This window comes from Protopterus annectens, chromosome 13.part0 (genome assembly GCF_019279795.1).
Source record: "Protopterus annectens isolate FY-2018-M chromosome 13.part0, PAN1.0, whole genome shotgun sequence".
Classification (NCBI taxonomy): Eukaryota; Metazoa; Chordata; order Ceratodontiformes; family Protopteridae; genus Protopterus; species Protopterus annectens.
Genome location: NC_056747.1, coordinates 196,638,654 through 196,665,221, shown reverse-complemented (window position 1 = coordinate 196,665,221; position 26,568 = coordinate 196,638,654). Strand labels below are relative to the sequence as shown.

General features: G+C 41.1%; 1 protein-coding gene across 1 annotated transcript in view; it reads right to left on the bottom strand.

Annotated features, from left to right (window-relative positions):
* The window catches only part of LOC122787868 (histone-lysine N-methyltransferase, H3 lysine-79 specific-like), a 2,114,473-nt gene that overhangs the window by 1,204,778 nt on the left and 883,127 nt on the right, over positions 1-26,568 (bottom strand). The window contains exon 11 of the mRNA XM_044054784.1: positions 22,086-22,192. Coding sequence (XP_043910719.1) covers positions 22,086-22,192 — 107 coding nt within the window. The remainder of the gene's footprint in view (positions 1-22,085; positions 22,193-26,568) is intronic.

Sequence of the window (26,568 nt, the reverse complement as noted above, 5' to 3'; positions counted from 1 at the left end):
GCAGACCTCAGAACACTCGGTTAAACTGTTTTCCATGTTAAGAATGTCAAGTCGGCTAGATAAGTTGGTTCAAATGGGGCAAGTGTTAGCTTCTGTAACACAAAATTAAGATCCTAAGGAGGGGCTACCAGTTTACTTTGTGGTCTAAACAAGTAAAAACAAAAATCACAAGGTTACCAAATCGTAACTTGTAAATCCAAACGATGACCAGGAAAAGCAAAACAATAAAGCACAGGACGGCACGTCGGCACTTAAAAACTAAATCGAAGTTTAATAAAGCACGAACACAAACTGCATTAACATCACACAATACGTTTTCGTTTCTATCACTTCCTCAGATATGGGCTGATGAAATACAAAATCCATTATATAATGTGTACTCTCTGCCCTAATTAACCTATCAAAATTTTTAGGTATGTCTTAGGATAAGGTGAAGTTTCTTATGAATTCTTTGGCCACCAGACGGTGCTACATGAACTTGTAAGAATGGGAAAGCAGTACATTAATACGTCTCCGTGTTATAGTTCTCATTTTGCTCTTTATCAATAGCAATTTTACCAACATTATTTTTATTGTAACAAATTGCTATATGTTTTAATTTCAAACAATTAGGGCAACAGGTCCTTTGTATGAATATTTTGTATTTATATGAATTTTTACATCACATTTGACTATTTTGCATTTTGATTGGTTAATTAGGGCAGAGTACACATTATATAATGGATTTTGTATTTCATCAGCCCATATCTGAGGAAGTCATAGAAACGAAAACGTATTGTGTGACGTTAATGCAGTTTGTGTTCGTGCTTTATTAAACTTCGGTTTAGTTTTTAAGTGCCGTCCTGTGCTTTATTGTTTCGCTTTTCCTGGTCATTTGGATTTACTTTGTGGTCTCTTACACACAACCTCTTTCAAGAAATTTTGAGATGAGTGTCTTGAAAGAGGAGGATCTATGGGCAGACATGCTGAAATGGATGATAAATTAACCCTGACAGGGGAATAAGAAAGGCCGTTGGACAGTAACTCACACAACTATTGTAAAACCAGAGAAAACCTAGTGCTGAATGGGTGCTGGTTATGTTGTTGGCACCAAGTAGTACACTTCTTCCATTTTCTTCTAGCAGCAGGCTTTCTTGCCTGTATTAGTACCTGCTGTGCATCTTCAGTAAACAGATGCTTAAAAGCAATTAAGACTCTATCATTCAGGCAGTCAATTGAAAATGACTGATGCTGGAATACATCAAACACCCTTGTTCTTGTGTGAGTAGATCCAGTCTGTGTGGAAGCTTGTGGCAATTGCCTCTGGCCATTTCTGAAAGAAGAGTGAACCACAGTCACTAGACCAGCAGGAGTCACTACAATGATCTTCAAGGATTCCTCCTGAATCTTCAAAAGTACCCTAGATATTAATGAAAGAGGTGAAGGCATTCAGGAACATTCCAGTCTATAGAAGAAAAGGCACCCGTCTTACAGGGCTTCTTGCATAGGGTCCTGGAACAGAATCTTGCTAGTTGATTGGTCAAAGAGGAAGCAAAATGGTCTACTTGACAAACTCCCCATAAATGGATCAAATGTTGGCAGGACACCCTGATCGAGTTTCCATTCACGAGAGTCTGACCTGATCCTGCTCAACTTGTCTGCCAAACAGTTTTGCTCTGTAGAACACCTGTAGAATGAAACTATGCTGTGAAGCTATATCCCAACTAGCTAAACTGGCTAGTCTGTCTAGTCTGCAAAGGGGATATGACCAGGTTCCCCCCTTGCTTGTTGATGACAGTGGTATTGTCTGAAGAGGTCCCTGGGGCCAAAGACGGTTCAGAGTCTTGATCAGAGCAAGCATCTCCCAGCTATTTATGTGCTTGTGGCTGCTCTTGATGTCCTACACCCCTGCACTTTTACTTTTATCACTCCTGTAACTGCTCCCCAAACAAAGTCCAATGTGTCTGTGCTGACTAACTGCTTTGCAGTAAGGAAAGAGAAGGGGAGATCTGAATTTAAGGTCATCTATTGTCTCCACCAAAAGATTACTCTTCTGACAAACCCCAGCTCTGGGATTTGAAAAGATAAAGAGTGTTGATGTTGGGAAGAAAGTGATTTCCGATACCACTGTATCCTTCTCATGTGGAGTCATGCCAGGGCTATCATGAGAATCACAGATGTCAAGAAACCCAAAATCCTGAGGCATTCCCTCACAGTGACTAAAGTCTGAATGAAAAACCTTAGAAACAGGTCTAAATAAGGATCCATTTTTTTCCTGTGGTAGAAAAGCTCTTTGAACTGAGGTGTCTAGATAACATCCGAGGAACACAATCGTGTATGTGTATGAGAGAGTCAAAAAAGACTTTTGACCATTTTCTTGGAATCACAGCTTGTGTAAGAGATATCTTACCCAAAAGAGAGATTCCTGACACTTTCAAAAGGACTCTACAAAGATAAGTAAGGCTTACTCCACTAGATGGATGGCTATCCACGTAGTGGAGTAAGCATCCTTATTAAATAACTAGAATTCATAATTTAGACAGAAGTACCTGTATACAGATAGTTTTTTGAAGCTCATTTTCTGTAATGGTGAGGAACAGGCTATCTGTACTTTTTTTTTTGATCTCCCATTGGTCAATCAAGCAGCTCACTGTCTGTACCCACTCTCCCAATCAGGAGCTTACTAATAGCAGTGAGATAGAAGGCCACCATTTGTAAAACAATTTTAGTCCCCTAAGGTATGAGTACTGGATCCACGTCTGCATTGTGTGCACACCAGGAAAGTATCTATATTATACTTATGTTTTTAAATGCTACTTTTTTGTAAATCCTAGTGTTTTCTAGACCCTCTGTTCTATAATGGCTATATCTGATGTAATTATCTTAATGTTATAGCTGTTATTTTTGCTGTTCTTTGAACCATTACTAGTAAGTAAGTAGTTAGGCTATGGATTTCACACCCTTGCTTTCTGCCACTAAACTGTAACTGTGTAATACTGCTTCTATGTGTTTTCCACATGTCGGGTATATTAAACAATTAAGCTATGACTTTTTATAGCTATTTATGCCTCCCCTTTTGGTATAGCTAAGAGTGTAACACAGCATATTTAATTTACATACAGTGTTTAGAACAGTAAAAACAACTTGTACTGAGGTTGAGGCTACTGTTTACTGAAAGTACTCAAGAGCTCTTAGAACCATATCTGTTGTATGGTACTCATTAATTAACTTCACCGCTATTGTTAGTTAGTCGTAATTCCAGGCTATTTGATTGTAAACAGTCTCACTGTACACTGCAAATTACCTATCCCCTCACCTCTGTCACTTTTGCGTTCCTCTTTTTACAGCAAAATAACAGCATTCCTCAAACACAGTCATTCCCCTGCCAAAGCGGAACTCTAAACTCCCTAACAAATTCCCACTGCTGCAAAAGTAGTAACAGATGCCCTCAGGCTAATTATTTTACCCAAAAGCTAAGAGGTTGCAGTGCAGAGTATGTAAAGGGGTTTTTATATGATCCTTTTGGTGTCTCCGTATTATCTGTTATTGCACAAATTTAACTGTAGTGGTGAGCACACCTGCAGGGTCACTTAGTTTGCCTTCTCCCCTTTTTCTGTCTTCTGAGGCCATTACGTAAGCAATAATGCCCAACAGGGTGTGTGTTAATGTGTAATTAATGCCTGCCCAGGGGTGTTGTGGGGACGGCACCATAGGCAATCTCTGCTTGATTTACAAGCCATGTCTGACCCAGCTCTGTTAGAAATGCTACATCTAAAGAAACCACAATCCTTCCGCACCACATACTCCAGAGACCTCAACCTCATTAACACAATCAACAGAATATGCTGGAGGGACAAGTTCATAACCCAGAGACTGCCGATGCTCTGGAACAGACTTCCCATACATGTCAAGCAGAGCACCTCACTAGCCCTCTTCAAGAGGGATCTTGATGAGTGGATGGGAAATAGAAAGTTCACCCCGGGGATCACTCTAGTGGCTCTACTTGATAGAGGCACTGTGAACTAACGACGGGCGGCACAATGCCAGGGCACTTCTATGGGTTAGGCTTGTAAAGGCCCCAGGGCCATTAGCCTAGTACACACCTATGAACCTATAACTATCTTTTGGCTTTTCCCGGTTAGTGGTCACCACAGCGGAACTCCGGTCCACTAATGATTGGCAGCAAATTTTTATGGTGTCGAGTTGCCAGCCTGGTGCCCAACCTTCAAAGAAGGCAAACCCACACATGCTCACACCTACCTGCATGTCTTTAAATTCACTCGACCGCGGGGAGGACATGCAGACTCCGCACAGAAGGCGCACCTGCCGAGAATCGAACTGGATAGCCTCTTGCTGTGAGGCGACAATTGAACCAATGAAATCTATTCTTCTTTCATCCAACAGCCCAGGTACTCTTCCTATTCACAACATTGAGATACTGCAACATTAACTATTAATGAGAAGTCTTATGGGACTGTAACAATATTTGGCTATTGTACTAATATTCTGCTGTATATGTTGTACATTGGTTTTTATAATTTCTTTTTCCACAGATACTGTCTCACTGAACAGTCGACATGTCTTTCATGTTGTACTGTATTTTTCTCCAGTGTTATTCCTTTTGCGCTCTATGTTAATTTTTCAGACTGGATCCTTACATACTACTCTATGTTAGTTAATATCTATCACTGTAATTGTTTCTTGCATTGTAGTGGAGCTTTTCTCCCCAGGCCTCCGCTGTAACTGGGGTTCTGGCCCAGTTAAACTTTCCCAGTAAACAAATCTAAAATACAATAAAATAAATAATTTTAAATATGGTAAAATGTGGATACCCTGTCATCTGCAGTGGGTTATAACTGGAGATAGACACTTTGTAGACACTCTTGATGGAGTGGATAGTCTAAAGGTTAAGGTAGAGAAATGATAATGCCATCTAGACACACAAAACTTTACGAAACGTCTGATGTCTGGATAAACAGTGATGTGATAAGCATATTGCAAGTATAGTGTTACCAGGAAACTTGAAAGAGAAAGAAGAGTTAACAAGTTGTGAAGTGACATCATTTTGAATTAGGGCACTATCACAAAGAGGTTTAGGAAAGAAAGATCTAAAACTGGTCTCCAAGCATTTTCTTTCTTTGGCACTAGGAACAAAGGAGTCTAATCTGGAGGAACAGAAATGACAGCCGCTAGAAGGGAGGAATTTCCTTCCACTGCCACATGTAACCTTGATGAATGATATTCAGAAAGTACAGTTGTGTACACTTATCATAAATGTAGATGTTCGAGTGTATTCACTGTTGCAGTCATTACATTTGGGTAATCTGCTGGCAGGTTGCCCTCAGTCGGCCTGATTAACAAAGTCTTAGGTCCTGCGTCAGTTGCTGTCCCTTCTTCCATGACGTCAGGTCGTCAGGGGTATAAAACATGCAGCCGATGCCATTACATCAGTTTTTCTTGCCCCAGATGTCAGGTGCCCCCCTAATGGGGAGCAAATAAACACAAAAACACAAAGGTATACCTCCAACAAAAAGCAAATACACTAAAAAGGCTTTTAAGCATAGTAAAGCAAGGTAGAGGTATAGCCAGAAAACGTTAGGGGGCTGGAGGGAGGGTAACCAGGACTGCAACAGTGAATACACTCGAACATCTACATTTATGGTAAGTGTACACAACTGCACTATGTTCTTCGTGTTTCAATGTTGCAGTCATTACATTTGGGTAGATTCCCAAAGCTTTGGTTGGGAGGAGGAGTTTATACAGCATTAGGGCCAGCTATAAGGCCCTGCAAGACAGCAGTGGCAAAAGCTAGCTCTGGATTTTGAGAAAATTGGTAAATGATGATGCTTGGTGAAAGTATGTACAGAGCTCCAGGTAGTAGATTCTAGGATGTCCCTAGTAGGAACACCTCTAAGAAAGGCTGCAGAAGTAGATGCAGCCCTGGTGGAGAGAGATCTGATTCTCTGGGGAATAGGTTTTCCATGGTGCTTATAACAGAAATGAATGCAATGGCTTATCCATTTAGAAATGGTTTGCTTTGAAATAGCCTTCCCCTCTGCCCCTGCAGCAAATGTTACCAGCAGTTGTTCAGATTTTCTTCGAGGTTTAGTCTTGTCCAAGTAGAATCTAAGTTGTCTGTGCACATCCAAGGAATGCAGAATCCGTTCCCCTTTGTTCTGTGGACTGGGAAAAAAGGTTGGCAAATGAATGGACTGATTAAAAGCCACACTGGATACCACCTTGGGCATGAAGGATGGATTGGTCCTGAGTGATACCCTGTCCGCATGAAAGATGATGAAAGGCTCCACTGCCATAAGGGTCTGTAATTCAGATATCCTTCTAGCTGAAGTGATTGCTAAAAGGAAGGCTGTTTTCCAAGAAAGAAATGAAGTCTGCAGTAGCAGCTGGCTCAAAAGGAGGTAGAGTGAGTTTCTCCAAACCAAAATTAAGGTCCCAGGCAGGGGTTGGAGCTCTCCTGGGTGGTCTCAAGCTTTTTGCCCCTCTGAGATACTGCTTGAGCAAACGATGAGAGAAGAGGGGAGGTTCTGTGTTATAATGAGCTGAAACAGCTGAGGCGTGGATTTTAATGGAGGAAAAAGACAGGCCCTTGTGAAGCATCTCAGTTAAATATTGCAAAATCTGAGGTAAACTGGGCACTGCTGTGCTCATCCCTTGAGATTGGTTCCAGGCACAGAATCTTTCCCATTTCTCAGCATAAGATTTTCTAGTACTAGGTCTCCTTGCCTCCAAGATGACATCCATCACAGGGATGATAAGGGTGAATTTAAGTGATTAGCCAGGCTGCAAGGTTCAATGTTGGAAGCTGAGGGTGCAGAATTTGGTTCTCCTGCTGAGACAGCAAGGAAGGGGTCTGGAGGCAGATGCCATGGAGATAACTGCGACACACTGCGCAGAAGGTGGTAGCAGGGTTGGCGCTCCCAGTCTGGAGCAATCAAGATCATTCTTGGTTTGTCCTGTTTGACTTTTAGTAGAACTTTGGAGAGCAGAGGCAGCAGGGGGAAGAAGTAGACTGATGTTTTTTTCCAGCTGAAGGACAGCGCATCCACTTTCCAGGCTTGTTTGTGGGGAGTCCTTGTGAAAAACTTTTCCAACTGGTAGTTTTAGGGGGTGGCAAATAGATCTATGCCTGGGCTCCCCCATTCACTTGTCAACATGTTGAAAATCCTTGGTTCCAGTTTCCACTCGTGTGGGTCCATGAGGTTTCTGCTTAGTCCGTCTGCCAGTGTATTCAATTTTCCTGGCAGGAACTGAGCTTGTAGGTGCACTTGGTAGCTCAAGGCTGTGTTCCACAATGCCATGGCTAGTCTGCAGAGGGGGTAGGAATGTGTACCCCCCCCCCCGCTTGTCTATGTACCACATAACCGTGGTGTTATCCGTCTTTACCATTAGTTATCCTGGAAGAATATAGTCCTTGAAGGCTGTCAGAGTATTCTGTACAGCTAACATTTCTTTTTGATTGATATGTAGGTGCATTTGATTTGGGTTTCATTTGCCCTGAATGCACTTCCCTGCCAGGTGAGCCCCCCATGCATAGTCTGATGCATCTGTAGTTAGGGTTTGGACAGCAGGGGGTAGTGTGAATGGTAGTCCCTTGTTTTGGTTGCAGCCCTCTGCCCACCAAAGGAACTCCAGGCGTAGGCAAGGTATGATAGGAATCATTGTTTCCAGGCTGTGATAATGTTGACTCCATAGACTTTTTAGCTACCACTGTAGTTTCCTCATATGCAGTCTTGCATATGGAATTAGAAGAATGCAGGAGGCCATGAACCCTAAGGCTTGCAGTATTTGTCTTGCAGATAGCAGGGTTTTTGTGGCCACTTGCTTGAAGTAGGTTACCAAATTAATTTGCTTTTCTGGCATGAGGAAAGCTGGGCAGTTGTATTCAAGCTTGCACCCAGGAATGTAATTTGTTGATTTCTTTTCGTTTATGGTGTACCCCAGACAAGTTAGAACCCTTTTTACAAACGCCAGATGATTTAAAAATATGCCCTAGTTTTCTGCCTGAATTAGACAATCGTCCAGATATGGATATATTTGAATATTTCTTTGCCTGCAAAATGCAATAACTGGAGCAAGGCACTTTGTGAATACCCTGGGCACAGTAGACAAGCCAAAGGGCAGTGCAGAGAACTGATAATGTGAGTAGCCTGCTTTGAAGCGTAGGTATCTTCTGCAAGATTCCCTGATTGGGATGTGCAGGTATGCTTCTTTTAAATCTAGTGTTGCCAACCAGGCGTCTTTGCCTAACATAGGAAGTAATTGGTGAAGAGCTAGTATCTTGAATTTTGGAATCCCCAGAAAGGTGTTTAGAGTAGACAGGTCCAGGATTGGACGCCATGATGTCTTTTCTGGGTACCAGAAAAAGCCTGGAGTAGAAATCTTGTCCCTTTTCCTCTTCTGGTACCAGGTGAATAGCCCCCATGCTTAAGAGGGAAAGTACTTGTTTTTGAGCCTCTGCCGACTGATTTGGGTGCAGGTCTGGTCACCCGTTTGGTATTGGCAATGTGTGGAAATGAAAGCTGTATTCCTGGGACACTATATTTAAAACCCATTTGTCCTGGGTTATGAGTTCCCAGTTCTTTGCATGAAGAGCAATCTTTCCCCCCAAAGGGGCGGTCAAAAGATAAGTGCTTGGGAATTTTAAAAGGAAGTCATTGAGACTGTTTACCATAGGGGGGTGTCTTGTTATTTCCAGATTTGAAAGTGGAGGCCCGCCACTGCTTAGTTCTGAGAGTCTCTTGGGACTGAAACCTGGGGTTTTTGCTGTGTCTGGGTTTGGCTTGAGAGGACCTGGAAGAGACTGGAAAGGACCAATTCTTAGTAGGCCAGTGCCTACTAAATCCTGGAGGTTGCACTTGTAAAAAATCTTTAACAGTTTGCATAGATTTAGCTTTATCTTCCATCTTTTTAAGAACTTCTTCAGCCTTGTTGCCAAACAGGCGGTCCTGATTTAAAGGAGCATCCAACAACTTATCTTTAACATGATTAGGCAAAGATTGCTCCTTAAGCCAAGCATGCCTTCTAAGCACAGACCCAGTAACAGTAGCCCTGCAAGAGGCCTCTAAAGAGTCAAAACCACATTGCAAAGTATGTTTTCCAACTTGTTCAGCAAAATGCATTAAATCCTGTAAATCTATTTTCCACACAGTCAGGAATCAACATAATTTTCTGTTTAAGGAGTCCAATAATATGCTCTTGATATTTTAACATATGAAATTTACAGTTTAAAGCTCTGATTGCCAAAGTTGCAGAAGTATAAACATTTTTACCCTATCTATCCAGTACCCTGTAGTCTCTACCAGAAGGGGTAGGATTTTTAGCAGAAGACGACTTAATGCCCTTGGGCCGCTGAGAAATAGACTCTGAATCTGCAACAGGATTTTTGAAAAGGAACCTGTGGGACTCTGGAACCCTGTAGTATCCGTCAGGTTTACTAGGAGCCGGAGGCAGGGAATCAGGGGCCAAACTAGATTCCGAGAACACATCATCAACAATGTCTAGTACAGGAGGTATAGCCAAAGGCCTATGCTGAAGTAAAAGAAGGAAATCCCTAAGTCTCTTTTTTGAATCAGAAAATTCCTGGCTTTCCCAGTGGAAATGCTCCCTTAAAGAATGTAAAGTTTCCCCAAAAGAAAAATCCTCTGGAGGGGAAGCAGAGGCAATGGAATCCTCTGCATCAGAATCCTCATAAGTAGGTATGGACAAATCCAGGTAATCAGAAGAGTCAGAAGAAACAGAATCTTGATAGAAGATTCATAATCAAACTCAGCCCTAGTCCTCTTAGAGGGAGGGGGGGTTGACTACACATTGATTAGAGTTATTAGATCCTCAGCCATTTTTATCATTTGTTTTTTAGGCATAGGGGCCTGAGCATGTGGCCTGGGCAGTGGTTTTTAGACATGGATAGAGATTTAGGCCTTAGTAATGAAGGCAGAGTCAATTTAATATGCAAGTCTGTAGGCCTGAATATACCCTCAGAAGCCAGTGCCTGCACAGCGGCTCCGGACCCATCCAAGGTAGAGACCTCTGCGGGTTCCATATTTGAAGTTTCTCACGGCATACCGGACTCCGAATGGGTCTCAGTAAAGGCCTGCGAATCAGAATTAGCGGGTATCAGGGGCTGCAAAAGCACCTCACTGAGTACCGACGAACTGGCGACTGGCTTAGGAGAAGCATCGTCTGCAGTTTTGGACCTCGGCGGCCTGTCTCTGTCTTTATCTTTGCGTTTTTTCGGAATCCTGATAGTCAGATGGCTAACCGACAACATTTCTGGATAATTAAACCGAGAACAGAAATATTTAGAGGCAAAAATATACTGACGACGGATAGTGGGCTGATTAAATAAAGCACAAAACCGACAGCAAGGTACGTCGTGGTCAGGGCCTAGGCAAGGAATATAGTACGAATGAAAATCTTTATGAGGTATTTGCTTTCCACAAGCAATGCAATTATTAACTTTTACTGACATCGGTAAGGCGCAAGAAAAAGTTTCCCCAACGGGGTACTTAGCTTTAAGTTGAAGACTTCGGTTCTGAAACTCGAAAACAAAAATTTCAGGAGTCAGCTGACCGGCACTTGCGAACTACTTCTACTTCGGGCACCGCACGGCAAGAAAGACTGATGTAATGGTGTCGGCTGCATGTTTTATACCCCCTGACGACCTGACGTCATGGAAGAAGGGACAGCAACAGACGCAGGACCCAAGACTCCGACTGAGGGCAACCTACCAGCAGATTACTCAAATGTAATGACTGCAACAGTGAAACACGAAGGACATCCCATTTGTCTAAAGCAATGTTGCCAAAGAGAAAAATGGAGATTATTTTCTGGAAGAAAAAGGGGGCCAGGGGGTCTCGAACAGTCATTCAGACATCCTGAACTTTTCTTGGTTTTGGGAGGTTAGAAAATTATTTGCCATCCCTTTTCAAAGGTCTGTTTACCTGAATTCTACTGAAAAGTACAGTTTTGTACCTACCATGTGTTTCCCCCCCAGATGCCCAGATCTTGCAGGCAGGCTAAAAAAGATAGTATGATGCCAATGTTAAATAGATAGAGGTAAACACAAATAAATATATATATGTACATATATACAAACAAATACACCATAAAGACTCCCCAACAGCTAGCTATTAGGTTAGTAGAGTACCACAGAGTACAGGAGGAGGGGAGGGAGGTTCGCAGATGCTATAGATGCTATCCAGTCTACATTTATGGTTTATGGTAGGTAACTGTACTGTCACCCATGGATGATGCATCAGTCATCATCTAGTGGGTAGAATAATACCATAGCTAACTAGGGGAGGATAAAGGTAGATTATGGTGTGTTTAGGATCCTTATTCTTTGGTTTTGTAGGTTGGGCTGAAAGAAGGGTAGGTAGAGGTAGGTGGGTTGGAAACACACTGGATACCACCTTGGGCATAATGTAGGATTAGTCCCTCATGGACACCTCTATCTGGGTGGAAGATTAGAAGGGTTGCAAAAGCAGGAGGCCTGTAGTAAACTCCTAAGTGCTGAAGTTATTGCCAGTACTTAGGAAAGCAGCCATGACAGGTGTTGTTGCTTGTGTTGCTGCTTTGCTGCTGGTTCAAGTGGTGAGGTGTTTCTTTTTTCTAGCAAAAAGTAAATCCCAAGCTGGTAATGGTGTGGTTTCCTTTTTGTTTTTTATTCTTTGATTCTCTCTGAGAACTGCCTGAGCAAAGTGATGGAGGAGTAGGACAGGCCTGAATGAAGAAGTTCGCCAGATACCCAGAATGTTAGGGTATATCTATGTTTGACACATCTTTTCAGTAGTGGGTCTTGGTTGTTGGAGCTATCTTGGAGCTATATCCCGGGCCTTCTTTTCCTTTTAGTAGTACCTTGTGTATCAAAAGGTATCAAAGGAAGAGGTATGCTGTTAGGCCTTTCCAGTTGAAAGGAGAGTGGAGAGGAGTCCCATGCTAGTGGGTGGAAATGGAATTGTGCAGAATTTTGAGCTGGTGATTGAGAGGTGAGGATATAGGTCTATCTGTGGCATTCCCCATTTCTTTGAGATGGTCTTGAAGATGTCGGGTGCAGCTTCCATTAAGTGGGCATCGAAGTGGTTCTGCTTAATATGTCTGCTAGAGTATTGTCTTATTGCCTGATGTTGTAGCTGAGTGCCAGTCCCACCAGCTCAGGCCAAGGTCATTCTGGGGGGGGGTAATGAGTGCCTCCCTGTTTGTTTGTTGATGTACCACACTGTGTGGTGTTGTGTGTCCCTTTATCATCAACTGGCCCTGAGAAAGAAATGGTGAACTTTTTTTTGCCAGTTTACTTGCCAGCATTTCTTTTAGATTGATGAACTTTTTCTGCTGTTGTTAGTTTTGTTTTGTTAGTGCCAAAGAAAGAGTTCTTTTTTTTGTTTTCTGTAGTCATGCCATTTTTTGTTGTACTGTCAATTCATCGCCAAGAGACGTCCTGTTTTGGGATGGTATCAGCAGCCTTTTTTGTAAATTGACTGTGTATCCCCCAGTCTTTGGCAAGTAAATGACCCTTGTAAATCTGTTGTCAGCTTGCTTTTTGTTTCCTTGTTGTAGGCAGTGCGTCCCCAGTATGGGGTAATTTGAATTTCCCTGTAGTCGGTATGCCTAGAGTTACCAGCCAAGCAGAAGAGCCAGCAATCAGGAATTTTTTTTTTGAATTTGCATTATGTATTTAAGATTGCTGGGTGATGTATGGAAGGTGGACAGGTTCCTTTCTTGGAACTAGGAATAGCTTGGGTGGAACTAGGAATCCCTTGCCTAGTTCCTTGTTCCTTTGCTGTTGCTTTTTCCTCTCTAACTCTGCTTGCTTGCTATCTCTCTTTTTTAGTTTTTTGGTTTTTTTTAATTTTTCTAGATTTGCATTTAAAGTTTGGAAGTGAAAGTGGTAAAGTGATCTATGGTTTGTAAAATCCAATGGTTCTTTGTTTAATTGTCTTTGTTATTTATGTAGTGTTCTTTCTTTGAAAAAAAGCTTAAGAGCTATTTGTTCCTAGCACCTATTAATTGTAGGCGGATTTTTGATTAGGCTAAAGTCACTTGTGTGTGCTGATGTAGTGGCAGTGGCTGTGTCTGTCTGTGTTGTGTTTGCTTCTGCTGTGCCCTGCCTCTCTGTCCTCCTCTCTGGGTTGGTGCTTCTGGAGGCCGCTTATTCCTTTTTGTTTTGAAATTTTGGTGGAGTCAGGGAAAGGACCCATTTCTACAGCAGTAGTCCTGCTAAGCGTTGGGTTTGAAACTCATAAGAAACAGAACACTTTTTTTTGCCTTTCTTCCATTTTCTTTTTCTCTGCTGGGCAGGTGTACCAAAACAAACTTGTCTTGTCCATAGGAGCATCTAGCAACTTAGCTTTAACATGATCCAAAAGCGGTAGTTCTTAGCCATGCATGCCTTCTTATCTCTCTTATCACTGCTCCTGTCATGGCTGAAAATTCTCCAGTGCATCACAGCCAGCCACATTTTTATGAATGCTAACTGCTAACCTGTTGTATGTTATACTCTCTCTAATATATCTTATCAAGAGATTCATCAGTGGTTAGTTAGTTTTTAGTTAACTCATCTATAAACTCTTGGTATTGTATCATGTGAAACTGACAGTTTAAAGCTCTAGCTGAGAGAGTAGCTGAAGTGTAGACCTTTATAGTTGTTTTAGCTGTGCCCTACTGCCTTGGGACCCTGGGATATAGTTTCTCTGGGTCTGCAAGAGGGGCCTTGTAAAGGTGGTGATATCTGCTGGCCTGTAAATAAAATCTGGTTTGGCAGGGCTGGGGGTAAAGGATCTGGAGCGAGCAAACATCATTGAAAGCATCATCCACCACAGAGAGAACAGGAGGTATAGCTAAGGGCCTGTGCTGTGGGAGGTGCAGAAAGGTCCTAGTCTTTTCTCTGAGTCTGAAAAATCCTGTTGCTGCCATTGGAACTGTTCGGAGAATTCTTCTGGTGGGAAGCAGCTGGAATGGGATCTTCAGCATCAGAATCTCTTCAAGTGGAGAAGGGAGCCTCAGGCTGGTCAGTTATGTCTGATTCATCAGCAGGCAGAACAGAAGACAAGGAGCTCTAGCCTCTGCTCTCTCTTCTCTGGGGAAGGAGAGGCCCTGTCTGGGTGAGAGATCCTCCCTAGATAAGAAATTAAATAAATCTTCAAAAAAAAAGCATTTGAAACTTAGAAGAGGGCCTGGATGTGGGGGTTTAACAGGCACTGTTTTAAGCTTCTGCTTCCGGCAAGAAAGACTAGAGAAAATGGGCGAAATTTGATGCTTTTATACCGAAGACCAACAGAGATGACGTGGGTGGGCGACATCAGCGAAGCGGACCGGACGACTTTGGAACTGCCGACTGCAGGGCTGCCTGACGACAGGACAACCCACTTGTTATGACTGCAGATGCATCCATGAAGGACATCTGTCTATTCAGTTTTCTACCAAAAATGGAAGAGGAGAAAGAAAACCCCTTGAAGAATCTGGAAAAGGAGAGCTGAAAAGTCTTAGAGAGTCAAATCTGAGGAAAATAATCCTGAAATCATTCCTGCATATTTCTGTTCTGATTCAGAATCTTGACTCTCTTCAGGAAAAGATGAGATCCTCTTTCGTTCACCACAAACTACTTTACAAGAAGGATTAACAGCCTAAATTAAACTCTGAGCCAAACCCAGTAAACTACTCCTGTCTAAAGAAATTAGAGGAGGATTACATACATGTTTGGTTTTCTGTATCTTTCTGACAGGAAAAATGGGGCCAACAGTGAACTACTGGCAGAAGCTACTTCACCAGGGATGGGTACAACATTCTGACACATCAGGCAAATCTTCCCGGTTCCCTCTCCCAAGACCGATATGACTGGCTCTCCCTTGTCCACTGAGGGGACTCCAACAGCTGAAGAGGATGTGGTTAACCCCCAGTCCATAGTGGCTCTGGGTGCTACACCAGAGTGATCCAGCGTAAAAGATGAATGGTCTGAGGTGCAACAAATAGCCACAGCAAAGTCACCCACCTCTGGCTGGGGCAAACCGCTAGCCTGCTGTGATGGCAAAGGTTGTTTTTGTGGCTGGAAGAAGGACCGACCATGGGACTGGTAGTCTGTTCCATGGACAAGGCGAAAACGGAGCCTCTTTCCCAGGGAAGACAAGAAGCAACAATCAGTCCACAAAAGTTACTTTTTAGCAGAAAAAAGACAGTAAAAATCACTTTCAAATACTATGCCAGCCCCAGCAATGAAAAATAAACAATTTCTCCACAGAATTTTTTTTCAGTTAGTTAACACTAAGAAAAAAACATGTGCTCCACTCCATTTAAAAGTACATTACAGCCCATTAAAACACCACTCTCCTAGCTTTAAAATAACTTTTCTGAAGAGGAAAGTAATAAAACATTAATAAATTTAAGAAAATTGATTTTTTTTTCCTGAAAGGGAACAACTGCTCAGCAAAGGAAAGTACAAGCAGACTGTTGATCCTCAAACGCCTTAGAGAAGTGTAGTCTTTGGCGGCAGTAACACTCTGAAAAGCTCTTCACCCAAACTTATCGTCTAGTCAGCTCATCCAGACATTTGGGTGGAAGCTGGCCGGCTGTTCTGTCTTTAGCAGGATATAACCCATATCGCTAAAGCTACTGTAGCAGTGACCAATATGATGAATATCAAGGTGGTTTAGGATTACTAGATTTGAAGGGATAATTTACAGCTACACAGTTAACCATCATATACATAATACACGTAGAAGACAACAAATCAAAGTGGAAATAAATGATATTGAAATATGTTTGGTCACTAAAAATAAGAAGCGTAGGATATTAGGATGCAGACTCTTACAGAGAACAATAACAACCATTCAGAATATTTTACTTACAAAGTAGCAGAAAACATTTTGAGAACTACATCAACATCTGAATGGATATTTCACCAATAGGGGTGACTGCAAAGGGGCATAGAAAATAGACAGGAAAGCTGGAAAGAAATTAGCAAAAGGAGCCACTACATTGGATGCAAACAACTAGGAAGGGAAAAGTCAGTCAGACGAGGCCAAACAAAAGTTTGGACTGCAGATTGGACACTGCCTTCCCTACCACAAATTGATAAAGTATAGGCAAACAGAAAGAAACGGGAGTGCTAAATGAAAGGCCAGCTCTGGCTACATTTATAACTGAGTCTAGAAAAGAAGCTGTGGTTTAAAGAAGGGATAACTAGTAGCAGGGCATGATAACTTTAAGAATTAACCAGAAGAGGTTAGAAAAAACTGGGAAATGAAAAGGGAATGACAATATACAAATAAACAATGAGAGAATATTCATACGGCTCCAAAGCATGCAACAAAATCTACAAGGTTTAGGAGTTTTGAACAGAAGTTTTTACACTGGTATTTTTACACCCCAAGTAGACTTTAGAGAATTTTTCCACATTTAGACAGCAATTGTTGGAGGTATGACGGAAAAGAGAAGGGTGCTTGGGAATATATTTTTGGGAATGCAACAAGTTGGTAGATTTTTAGAAATTCCCTATAGTGTACTTTGGCAAAATTGCTGGGGAGCAAACTATTTTAACTAAGAATTTTTTTTTTATTATTATTCTTTTTTGTGAGCTGGTACATAGAAACTGAATTGCCTAGACACAGTAAGGCCCTACCACATTTAACGCTACTAGCTGACAAAAAGAGCAGTTAATAGAAAATGGAAATCAAAAACGAAACCAACTGAAACAGAAATACTGAATGCTGTAAAGGAGATAAAAGAAGTGGAGGCAAGATCTTTAGAAAAGGGAAGTAGCAAACTACACAGAAATAAATGGAATCTTTGTGAACATCCCCTACAGAACAGTATTCAGGAGGAAGAGGGAAATTTCATGAAAGGCAGGACTTGATCTATGTAATAAATTAAATAATTATTACTGTGTGTGTGTCACTGATCATAGCCTGTTTATTCTGTTTGAGACATGGATGCCAAGAAATTCACCTCAAGTGCAAAAATTGAGAAATGAATCTTGGCATCCATGTTGAGAACTCATAATTAAAGGGGTTACAATCGGTGACTTGATCATCATTCTTTGTCGTGCCCAGAGATTTATCTGCCCCATGTACTACTAGTTACTTGGGGGAAAAAAATGCAGTGTTTTAACGGCCTTCAAAGCTGTAAAACACTTGGCGGATGCTGTTAGAAAGGCAGTGTAATGTAGTCGTTATGCATACAATTAACCTTTTATGCCTCTCAACTGTCTAGATTTTCGCAGAACATCCAAATTATTGCTTCATATTTTTAGTCTGTTCCTCATAAAAGCTGTGGTTTTCAGGCAAACCACTGAAGTCACTAAATAATGACATACATTTGAGTTTCAGAGTTCGTATCATTCATAAAATGCATGTGAACACACATCCTGTCATTCTAGCAACTTTTTAAGATTTTAGAAGAAGTTAGGGACAGATTAACACTATGGAGAGCAGACAGAAATCTGCCAGAAGTTCTTGGCTTTTCTGTGGACAAAAAAAAAAGGAAAAAAAAACACTGAGTAGTAAATGGATCTTCTCTGCCCTGGCAGGACTTTTTTAAAGGGCTTTTTAAGGAGGTTTTGCAACTACATCCTCATTGCATATTACTGATGGGGTGGAATACTGCTTAAAGGTTGGCACCACGTGAAGTGTGTGGAAAGGAATTTTGTTGCTTCCAGATACAACAGTTTGAATCCATCCGTCCAATGAAATGGCTATCCAAGTATTCAGATGGAGGGACAGATGACCTCCAACTGCCTCCAGTGTGGGACAGTCTGGCAGTCCTTATATGAACTCTGATGCTGCAGCATCCACCCAGAAGAGTCATGGTATCCCTGGGTTGGGACCTGAATTTCTATAAGTGTAGTCCAGAACTCTGGAAGTTGCATTAGCTATTCTGGTTCCATCTAGACTGTTGATCTTCTTGCTGCTGGTGGCCCATTAGTAATACAAATGATTTGAACTTTTCTAATTTGAAAACTAATGCCAACACTTGCCTTCCCTCATAGTGTTCTCCATTCTTCTTTAACCCTGGGACCAAAACGGTTGGTGCCATTGAAAGGTGCCTTTGAAGGACATCTTGAAATTCTCGGTGAAAAAAAAATGAGGTGTAACCAAGTGTAGCAGCATACAGCAAGTGCAACTCCTGCAGACCATGCTGCATTATTCACAGTACTGTGCAGCAGGCATATAGCAAAACTGAAAATGGAGGAAACAGTGGCAGGCAAGAACACAAGGATGGATTTGGTTTCACAGTCTTTAGACTTTTTCCTGCATCTTGGTCATTTCATCAACCAGTTCATGTTGAAACCAAGGTATCTTAAACAACATTAAAGACAAATTAAAAAGATCAACAAGGAACTAAAATCAGAAATCCCCAAAGCTGAACATTTACAGAAAATGGCATCAGAGGTCAATGATAACTAAAAATTCTTCCTATTAGGAAACTGAGAAAACACCTTGTAATGTGCATAACTAATGGCATTACCCACTCTAACCCAGAAGACACTGGTAACATGCAGACAAGATTTAGTGCTAATGTTACTCTAGAAATAATGACTGAAATTCCAGAAATCCCTGCACAATGCACACACCCCCAAGACCATCATAGAACACGTCCTGGATATATTCTCTAAAACAAAAATCATCACTTCCATGGGTCTAGACAATTTAACTGGATGCCAACAGCACCAGGCATGCCCTAGCTTCACCCCTCCTGCACTGGTTTAACTTAAGCCTAGCCGTGGGCTATGTTCCTGAGCTTTTGGAATACAGCTGCAGTGTACCATTCACAAAGCAGTCGCTACCACCGACCCCAAGAAAGGCAAGCCAGTCAGCCTAACTAGCCTAATTTCTAAGGGCATGGATCATCATGTCTAAACTCACACTACAACAGTAACATTTTCATGCAAATGGACCCACAGCAATTTAGTTTTGTTAAAGGCAGATTGTGTCTACTCAGTTTGGTAAATTTCTTTGAGAAGCTTACAGAGGCAGTGGACAGTGGCCATTCAGTCCACAAAGCACATTTGGATTTGGCCAAGGACTTTAAGACTCTACTCTGTGTTGGCATTGTAAACACGCTATAAAAGTGAATGTCAAACCCTTACATGGTAAGCTGGATTGCAAACTGGATCAAGGACAGAACTCTCATAATTAAGGTGCAGATACAAGTTCAGGAAGCGGGTAATCAGTGGAGTATGACAGGACTTAGTACTGGGACTTCTCTCTGATCGTCATGCTGCAAACCCTGACTTATGGTTAACCAGATTCACCAACGATTGCAAGCAGAGCATCACTGTCCAATTCCCAACTGATACAAAAATGATTCAGCAAGAACTAGACCTAAGAAGCCAATGAAGTACAGAGAAATGCCACAAACTAAGTGCAACATTGCCACCTTTGGGAAAGACCCATCTTGTACAACTTACAGAACAGTTACAAGTAGCTAGGGATCTCAGCACTAGGGCAGAGAATTCCTTCACCTTTGACCACAGTGGTGCAACAGTAGTTAACAAATCCTTTATCAATTAAATTACAAAGGTATCTCATCTAGATCAAAGGATGTTACTGCCCCCCTCTGTACTGTGCCTAATTAGACTAATAGACTATACTGCCCCTTCGGCAAGTACCTAACCAGCTATATTCATACAGCTTGAAAGGAGTCATAGTTCCCTCGCAAAAAAATGACAGACCTAAAAGCCTACAGCAACCATGACATACCAGAAGCCACATCATTATAACTGGTCTCTCATACACTTGTGTGGAGATCTATACCTGACACTTTGTGCCAAACACCCGAACCCTAATGAATCTTTCATAACTTCACTGCATGAACAGCTACACAAACACTCAAAAAAAAGGATGTGGACTTCACCAACATACAATAAAACACACTGGAGGGACAGATTCATTACCCAATGGGGCAAATTATCCACATATGTTAAGCAAAGTATGACCCTTACTTACTTCAGGATGAACCTTGACACCTGGATGGGTACCCACACGACCTGGTATGTCTTGCCTTCTGCAAGTGGGATTTACAGCTCGAGTGTGGTATTTGGCACGCAGCACATGATCCTCAAACCTATCTGCTTAATCATTTCTTTGACCCTATCTATTCTTACACGTGACACACACTCAACAGCCCCAATACAGAGAATAGAGGATACAAACATTAAATTCCAAAAGGGGCCAACATCTTGAGCTCCCTTGTCTGGCATATGAATCACTGGGCTCTGCAGCATGGGAGCCTTTTTAAGGGCTGCTGTTACAACAATGGAGTAAATCAGGGAGACAGACTCATACTAAGCAGCTTACAACTGTGAGTCTTTTTCCTCTACAAAATGGTTTCAAGTTCTCTTTCTAATGAGGGGAACAATGAAACAACCTACCCCAAAATAATGACTCTGATAAAAAATGTCAACATATTCAGAATGATTGCGGAGACAGCTGTTTTAGTACAGCAGGACATTCAGATGGCTGAAGTTGTAGTGATATCCAGAGAAGCAATGCTAGAAGGGGGGGTTGAATGAGCACTTTTGGGAGACAGTGCCACTGTCACCAACCTCTTGCTTCTCCCCCTCCTGAAAGTCAACTTCTACATTTTCCTTTGTTCATTAAGAGGATGTGAAAACTGGATAATGCAGGTGGGTCATCTAATCGGGTGACTTTCCATGGAAGAGATTCCAGCTTCTTTAGAATAAGAAAAGCTTGAAGAATCTTTTCAGGGGTGTCTTACTATAGTTTGCTCTACAGGAACACACATTTTGAGAAGACCACTAGTAAGAAAAGACACCAGGAGCAAAAATTTCCCATGAACACACTCAAGACTTCTTTACAGGGATACCCACCTGGGCCTAGGCCAGTGACCAAAATGAATGAATGAATGAATGAATTAAAAAATTAATAAAGCAAATGAAAAATGCACACACAAATGCTAACATTTAACTCAATCTCACCTATAACAGTAGAAAATAAAGGATTTCCCAAGATGCTCAGCTAGTGTGCTCTAGAAATTCTGAGGTGAAGTGACAAAATAGAGAGAGCAATGCTATGTATACTACAAATGTACCATCAATGTAATGTGGCAAGAAAGAACCACAGATGGCGCAGGCTGTCTCCTTATACAGGGGATGTGTCAATTGCCCCCAGGATGCTGGAGTCAGACAGACAGTAAGGAAAGGTTCAGAGCTCTAGAAGTTGGAATGGATGTTGGACCTCGGACCTCATGTGCATTGGTATTCCCAAACATCACAAATGGAGCAGTTATCCATAAGAATAACATCTGCTGCTTCACACTGTCTCACAAAGACTACTCAAGGTGGACCTCCATGAGGGGTTGGTAATACTCATTCTGGGAATTTTGCACTTAAAAACAACAAAACAATGCCTTAAAAAATGCCTACATACATTACTCAAAAGATGCCTCATTGCCAAAACAAGCTTAACTCGATAAATGAAAGCACTTCTCCCCAGTCTTTTAAAGGGCTTAATAATCTACCTTGGTTATAAAAAACAACATTCATGAAGGCCAATCACCTTGAATTTTTGACCTATGAATCTACAAATCACAGCTGTTCTCTACTGATCTAACTGCAAATTTAAACACCAAAGCTTCAAAACAGTCATTACATTTACTCCCACCAGAAGTCCATGCTACAAGTCTTGATGCACTGATTTTTCCAATATCCCTTTAACAAATCTCAGTACTAGATGAGCAAAATACCAATTGGCATACTCAGTCATCCTTTACTGAAGATAACCCAATACAGCAGCCTCTGCCAGGAAATATCAGCAACCAAAAAAGTGCAAAACAGTGTGAAAATGTTGTCTACTCCATACAATTTTTATTATTCAATGCATAAACATTAGCAATGATTAACTGACTTTTCTTCAATCGGTCACCACTAGCAAGAGCTGCCTTTCTCATTTTCACCCATTATACCAATGAGTACTGGGAAACAGATGCTCATTCAGAAAAATGTCTCTTATCAACAGCTCCCACATAACCCTGCAACCAATAAGTACTTGGCAGCTGAATATCTTACAGATCCAGTGGCTCATTCTTGGTATATAAAACGTCAAATTACAGACAATCTGGAGTTTTATACTTACTATTGTACGGTCTATAGTATGTAAGTAGTAAGATACTGGTTTACCGGTCCACGAGACAGAACCTTTCAGTGGTGTTAATTCTACAACTTTCATTATAGTGCCAATATCTGAAAAAGAAAAAAATCTGTTACATAGCACTCACAAAAGCAACATGCATCCAACTTAAGAATTTACAGGCAAGTATATTAAATTCATAAACTAGAAAAGCATACAAAGTATGTACATAAACAGCTTTTCACAGCAACTTGTTGCAAGAAAGTGAATGATAATTAACTGCAGTCCTAAACTGTCAAAATTTCTAACAAAATGATATACTGCATTAAGTATGACTATATGTAGATATTAAAAGAAAAGACCTTTTTGACTAGTGAGCTGAATGCATCTAGTCTGACAACAGAAAATGAGGTTATTAGACATTTTCTTCTACAGCTGCCTTGTCTCAGAATTGTTTAACAAACGCTCAATTAAATTAAAACTTTATTATAAAATGGCATCCCTAAGACACGATCACAACATACTGAATGTGAAAATAAAACCTATACCACCAGATGTTAATATTTCATGTCTAACTACTTCAGCAGAACTTAAGGCCAGCATATTGCTGATGACCACCTTCTTTCATTTAACCATCTTGAAAGTAAACGGTGGATGGGCCAACTCCTTCCTCAGTTCGTTCTTGTAAAAGTAGAGAGCAAATGTCTTTGGGAGGCTCCATAAAAAAATAAAATAAAATGAATTTACACAATCAAGTTCAATGATACAGAACACACTACTTACTGACTATGGCAGACAATCTGCATGCTGATAAGAAGGTCAGAGAAAAGCCTGACCTGATTAATAAGATCACCTTAGAGATGAAATATTACTCTTCTACATTAGAGAACTGCAGTCAGTAGGAAATTAAATTCCTAATTTACAGATGACAAATTATGGGGGAGGGAGAATGAAAAGGCCATGGGTGTGGACTAAAAGATGCCAACTATGATTTTACTAAAAGAATCAAACTGCATGCTGAATCTTAACCACCTAAAGTCAAGTTAATATGACTGAGAAGATTAACCTGAGGTAAACAAAAATATGTGAACCACAAATTACAACACTCCTACAACTTTGTTAGTGGCAAAATACAGTGTTTAAGTGTCACTGGCTTAACAGGTAGCTCATACCTCTCAACTGTCCCTAATTTTCAGGGATGTCCCTGACTTTGACTCAAATTTTAGCTCTGTCCCTCTGAATCCCTCCTAAAACTAGTGACTTTGGGCAGAAAAGAGGTGAATTACACTTAATGAATAATGACAATAATTAAGAGTTATACACTTCTTTTACTTCAGAAAGTGTGTATTAATTCATATGCTCTGATTCTCTCAATGTTTCAACTTAATAGCACTAATATTTTAAAAGTGTCCCTGATTTTTTCTTGACTTTTCCCTGATTCTGTTCAAATTTGTCCCTGATTGGTTGAGAGGTCTGGGTAGCATCACTTCCCTCTCATACACAAAGATCAGAAAGCTGAGGGTTCTATCCTCTGCTTGACTCCAGTTCCAACACTGACATTACAATGCAGGATGAGCAAAAGGTGGAATGCAACACTCCTAAGATATAATCATTTAGAGAAAGGAAAAATTCTACTTTTTGTATTCTAAATAACTTAAAACATTCTTTTAGCTCTTTAATTACTTCCACAATCCATTTTTTATTCTTTGCCAAGCTAATCTGACATCATTAGTGGCAACACCACTTCAGGCCTACATTCCCACTGTGCACCTTTTTTCCTAAGTTCTTTTTATACTTAAGCACTCAGACCATCAGCCCCTCCCCTATCAGGTTCGCCCCTTTCATTCTTCCAGTATGAGGGATACACAGTATCATAATGAATTGACAGCTTCCAAGAGAAGCAGTCACCCAAAACCATGAGGGTTGTTCTTCCAAGCCATCTACAGACTATCAATTACCAGTGCAGCCCTGAATCAGTGAGTGGCTCTTGCTCCCAATGAAATATCTTACTTGGTGGGCCAACGTTCTACAGGGCAGGGCCAATATGACCAATGATCACAACATATGCAGCCCAGTCCACAGGTTCCTTCCCTCCCTGCCACCAGCAGACCCCAAACTTGCCTGTTGTTCTACAGCAGAGTCCTCATCTGTGTGGACAATTTGGGTTTTTCTTATTCTCACTGTGCACCTACCAGTTTATTACACATGCAAACTGATGCCACATTCACTACTAAACAAAATAAGAATATACTAACAAGGTAATTTTCTTGGGGTTATCTGCACATTCAACTATCCACTTAATAAAATTCTTATAAAACATTTTGTGAACAGAGATCAAAAACTTTTATCTCCATATTATTTATTCCATATTCCTCTACTGCCAACCATATTTGCTCATGTTTTAGACCATCATATGCAATCGGCATAGAAGACAACTAATTTATCTTTTGCATTCTTCCTAGCAATACCCAACAAACAATAGTTATGTAGTTACCATAATGTTAAATGTGTTGCCTCATTTTTGTCCAGTTCAGCATGTGGGTTGTCAGATCCGATTAGCTACAACCTTGGAGCCTTCAACTAGAGCTTTGGACCCAAGACTCAGACTCCTCCCCTATCCAAAATTCCCTCTCTCTGTCTGATTTGCCTCAGATCGAGTTTGCGGATTAATTATATGGACCAAATATTATAAAATGGAATAAAACTAAAAGCTTTCCACACTTAAGAAAAGGAAGGTGATGTAGAACAGATAGACAGGGTCTTATCTGAGGTCTGACTGAGCCCTAGAAGATGCAAACTGCAATTTGGAAGGCAGAAGGAGGGAGGGAGGGATGCTGAACTGGATGAAAATGAGACAACATGGATCTAACCTTATGGTAGGTACATAACTATTGTATCCAACGTTGTCTATTATTGTCATATTCAGTATTTGGGAAAGATTTCCAAGCTGCCTAGAATAACCAAGTGGACTCTGCATGTCCAATTTATAATAGAAACAAAGGTGTGAACTGATGATCCATTTACTGCTGCACAGATGTCACTAATAGGAACTCTTTTTGCAAGTACTGTAGAGGCAGCCACTGCTCTAGTGGTGTGAACATTAGGTTCTGAATGCAAAGGCAATCCTTGTATTTTATAAACAAAGGAAATGTAGTCTACCAGCCACTTATGACTTTTGGTACATGTTGTTCTAGTTTTGTTTTGGAAAAGGAGACAAATAGTTGGTCTGACTTTTTAATACCCTTGGTATGGTGTTAAGTAAAATCTGAGCGGTCTGTGGACATCTAATGTATGAAGCAAGTGTTCACCTTTGGTCGAGTAGCTTGGACAAAATACAGGTAAGTCAATGTATTAATTCCAATTTGCTTCAGACGACACCTTTGAAAGAAAGAAATGGCTCATTCTCAATAACATTATCTTTGTGAAAGATAATAAAGGGTGGCTTGCATGAGCACACTTGTAACTTCAAAACTCGTCTAGCAGTTGTAATGGCAAGCAGAAAGATGGTCTTCCAGGAAAGAAATGTTAAGTCATCATAAGGTTTTTGAGTCGATGTCTGAAGCAGCAACATGATTATCCCATGGAGGGACTGGATCTTGAACTTGAGGTCTCAACAAAAAAGTTCCTTTCAAGAAGGCTTTAGAAATCATAAGAGGAACAATAGAAGAGTCATTATGTCCTGTGTAAACATTTGAAATGGATCCCTGCCAAAAAAGCCCTGAAAGAAATTCCAGTATTGATGGAACATGGTCTGAAAAAGGATCCAGCCCTTTTGAAGATGCAGATGGAAAATATTTTCTACTGAGGCACTTGTAAGTCTTTTCTGTCAATTCTTTGAGAATATGATGATATATGTATTACCGGAGAAGACAGCCTGATGTCTCTAGTTATCATTAAAATTGAAGAAATCCTTGCAATTAATTTTAGATTCTGAAGATCCGGTAAAGGCATTATAGAAGGGTGACTCAGTAGATCCAAGATAAGATTCTGCACCCAAAGTGGGAGCAGTAAGTGAGGCCAAAGAAGGGGAACGATACCTGCCGGGGTCAAAACAGTGCAACGAGGATCACCTTGGTCTTGCAACTTGTGACTTTCTGTACGAATTTTGTCAGAAGGGATACTGATGGAGGCCAAATGTGGACTGCAACATCTCTTGGTGACTGTCCCTATAGAGGGATGAGGGCAAAGTAACTGCTGCATTTGTTGTTTAGGTAGGAGGCAATGAGGGAGCAGCAAGGTTGGCCCAGCTGAAGCTCTCTGTTGTCAAGTCCTGTTTGAGAGACCATTTGTGAAGTAATAGGATACACCTGTTTAGTCTGTACATGCTAGTATATTCGACATCCCAGGAATGTACATTGCTGCTATAAAATGATGGGGAGACACTACCCACTGGCAGACTCAAATGGACGAATGCGAAAACAGGATATGAATGTGTTCCACCTTGCTTACTCATGTATCATATTATGGACATATTGCCCATCGGGATAGA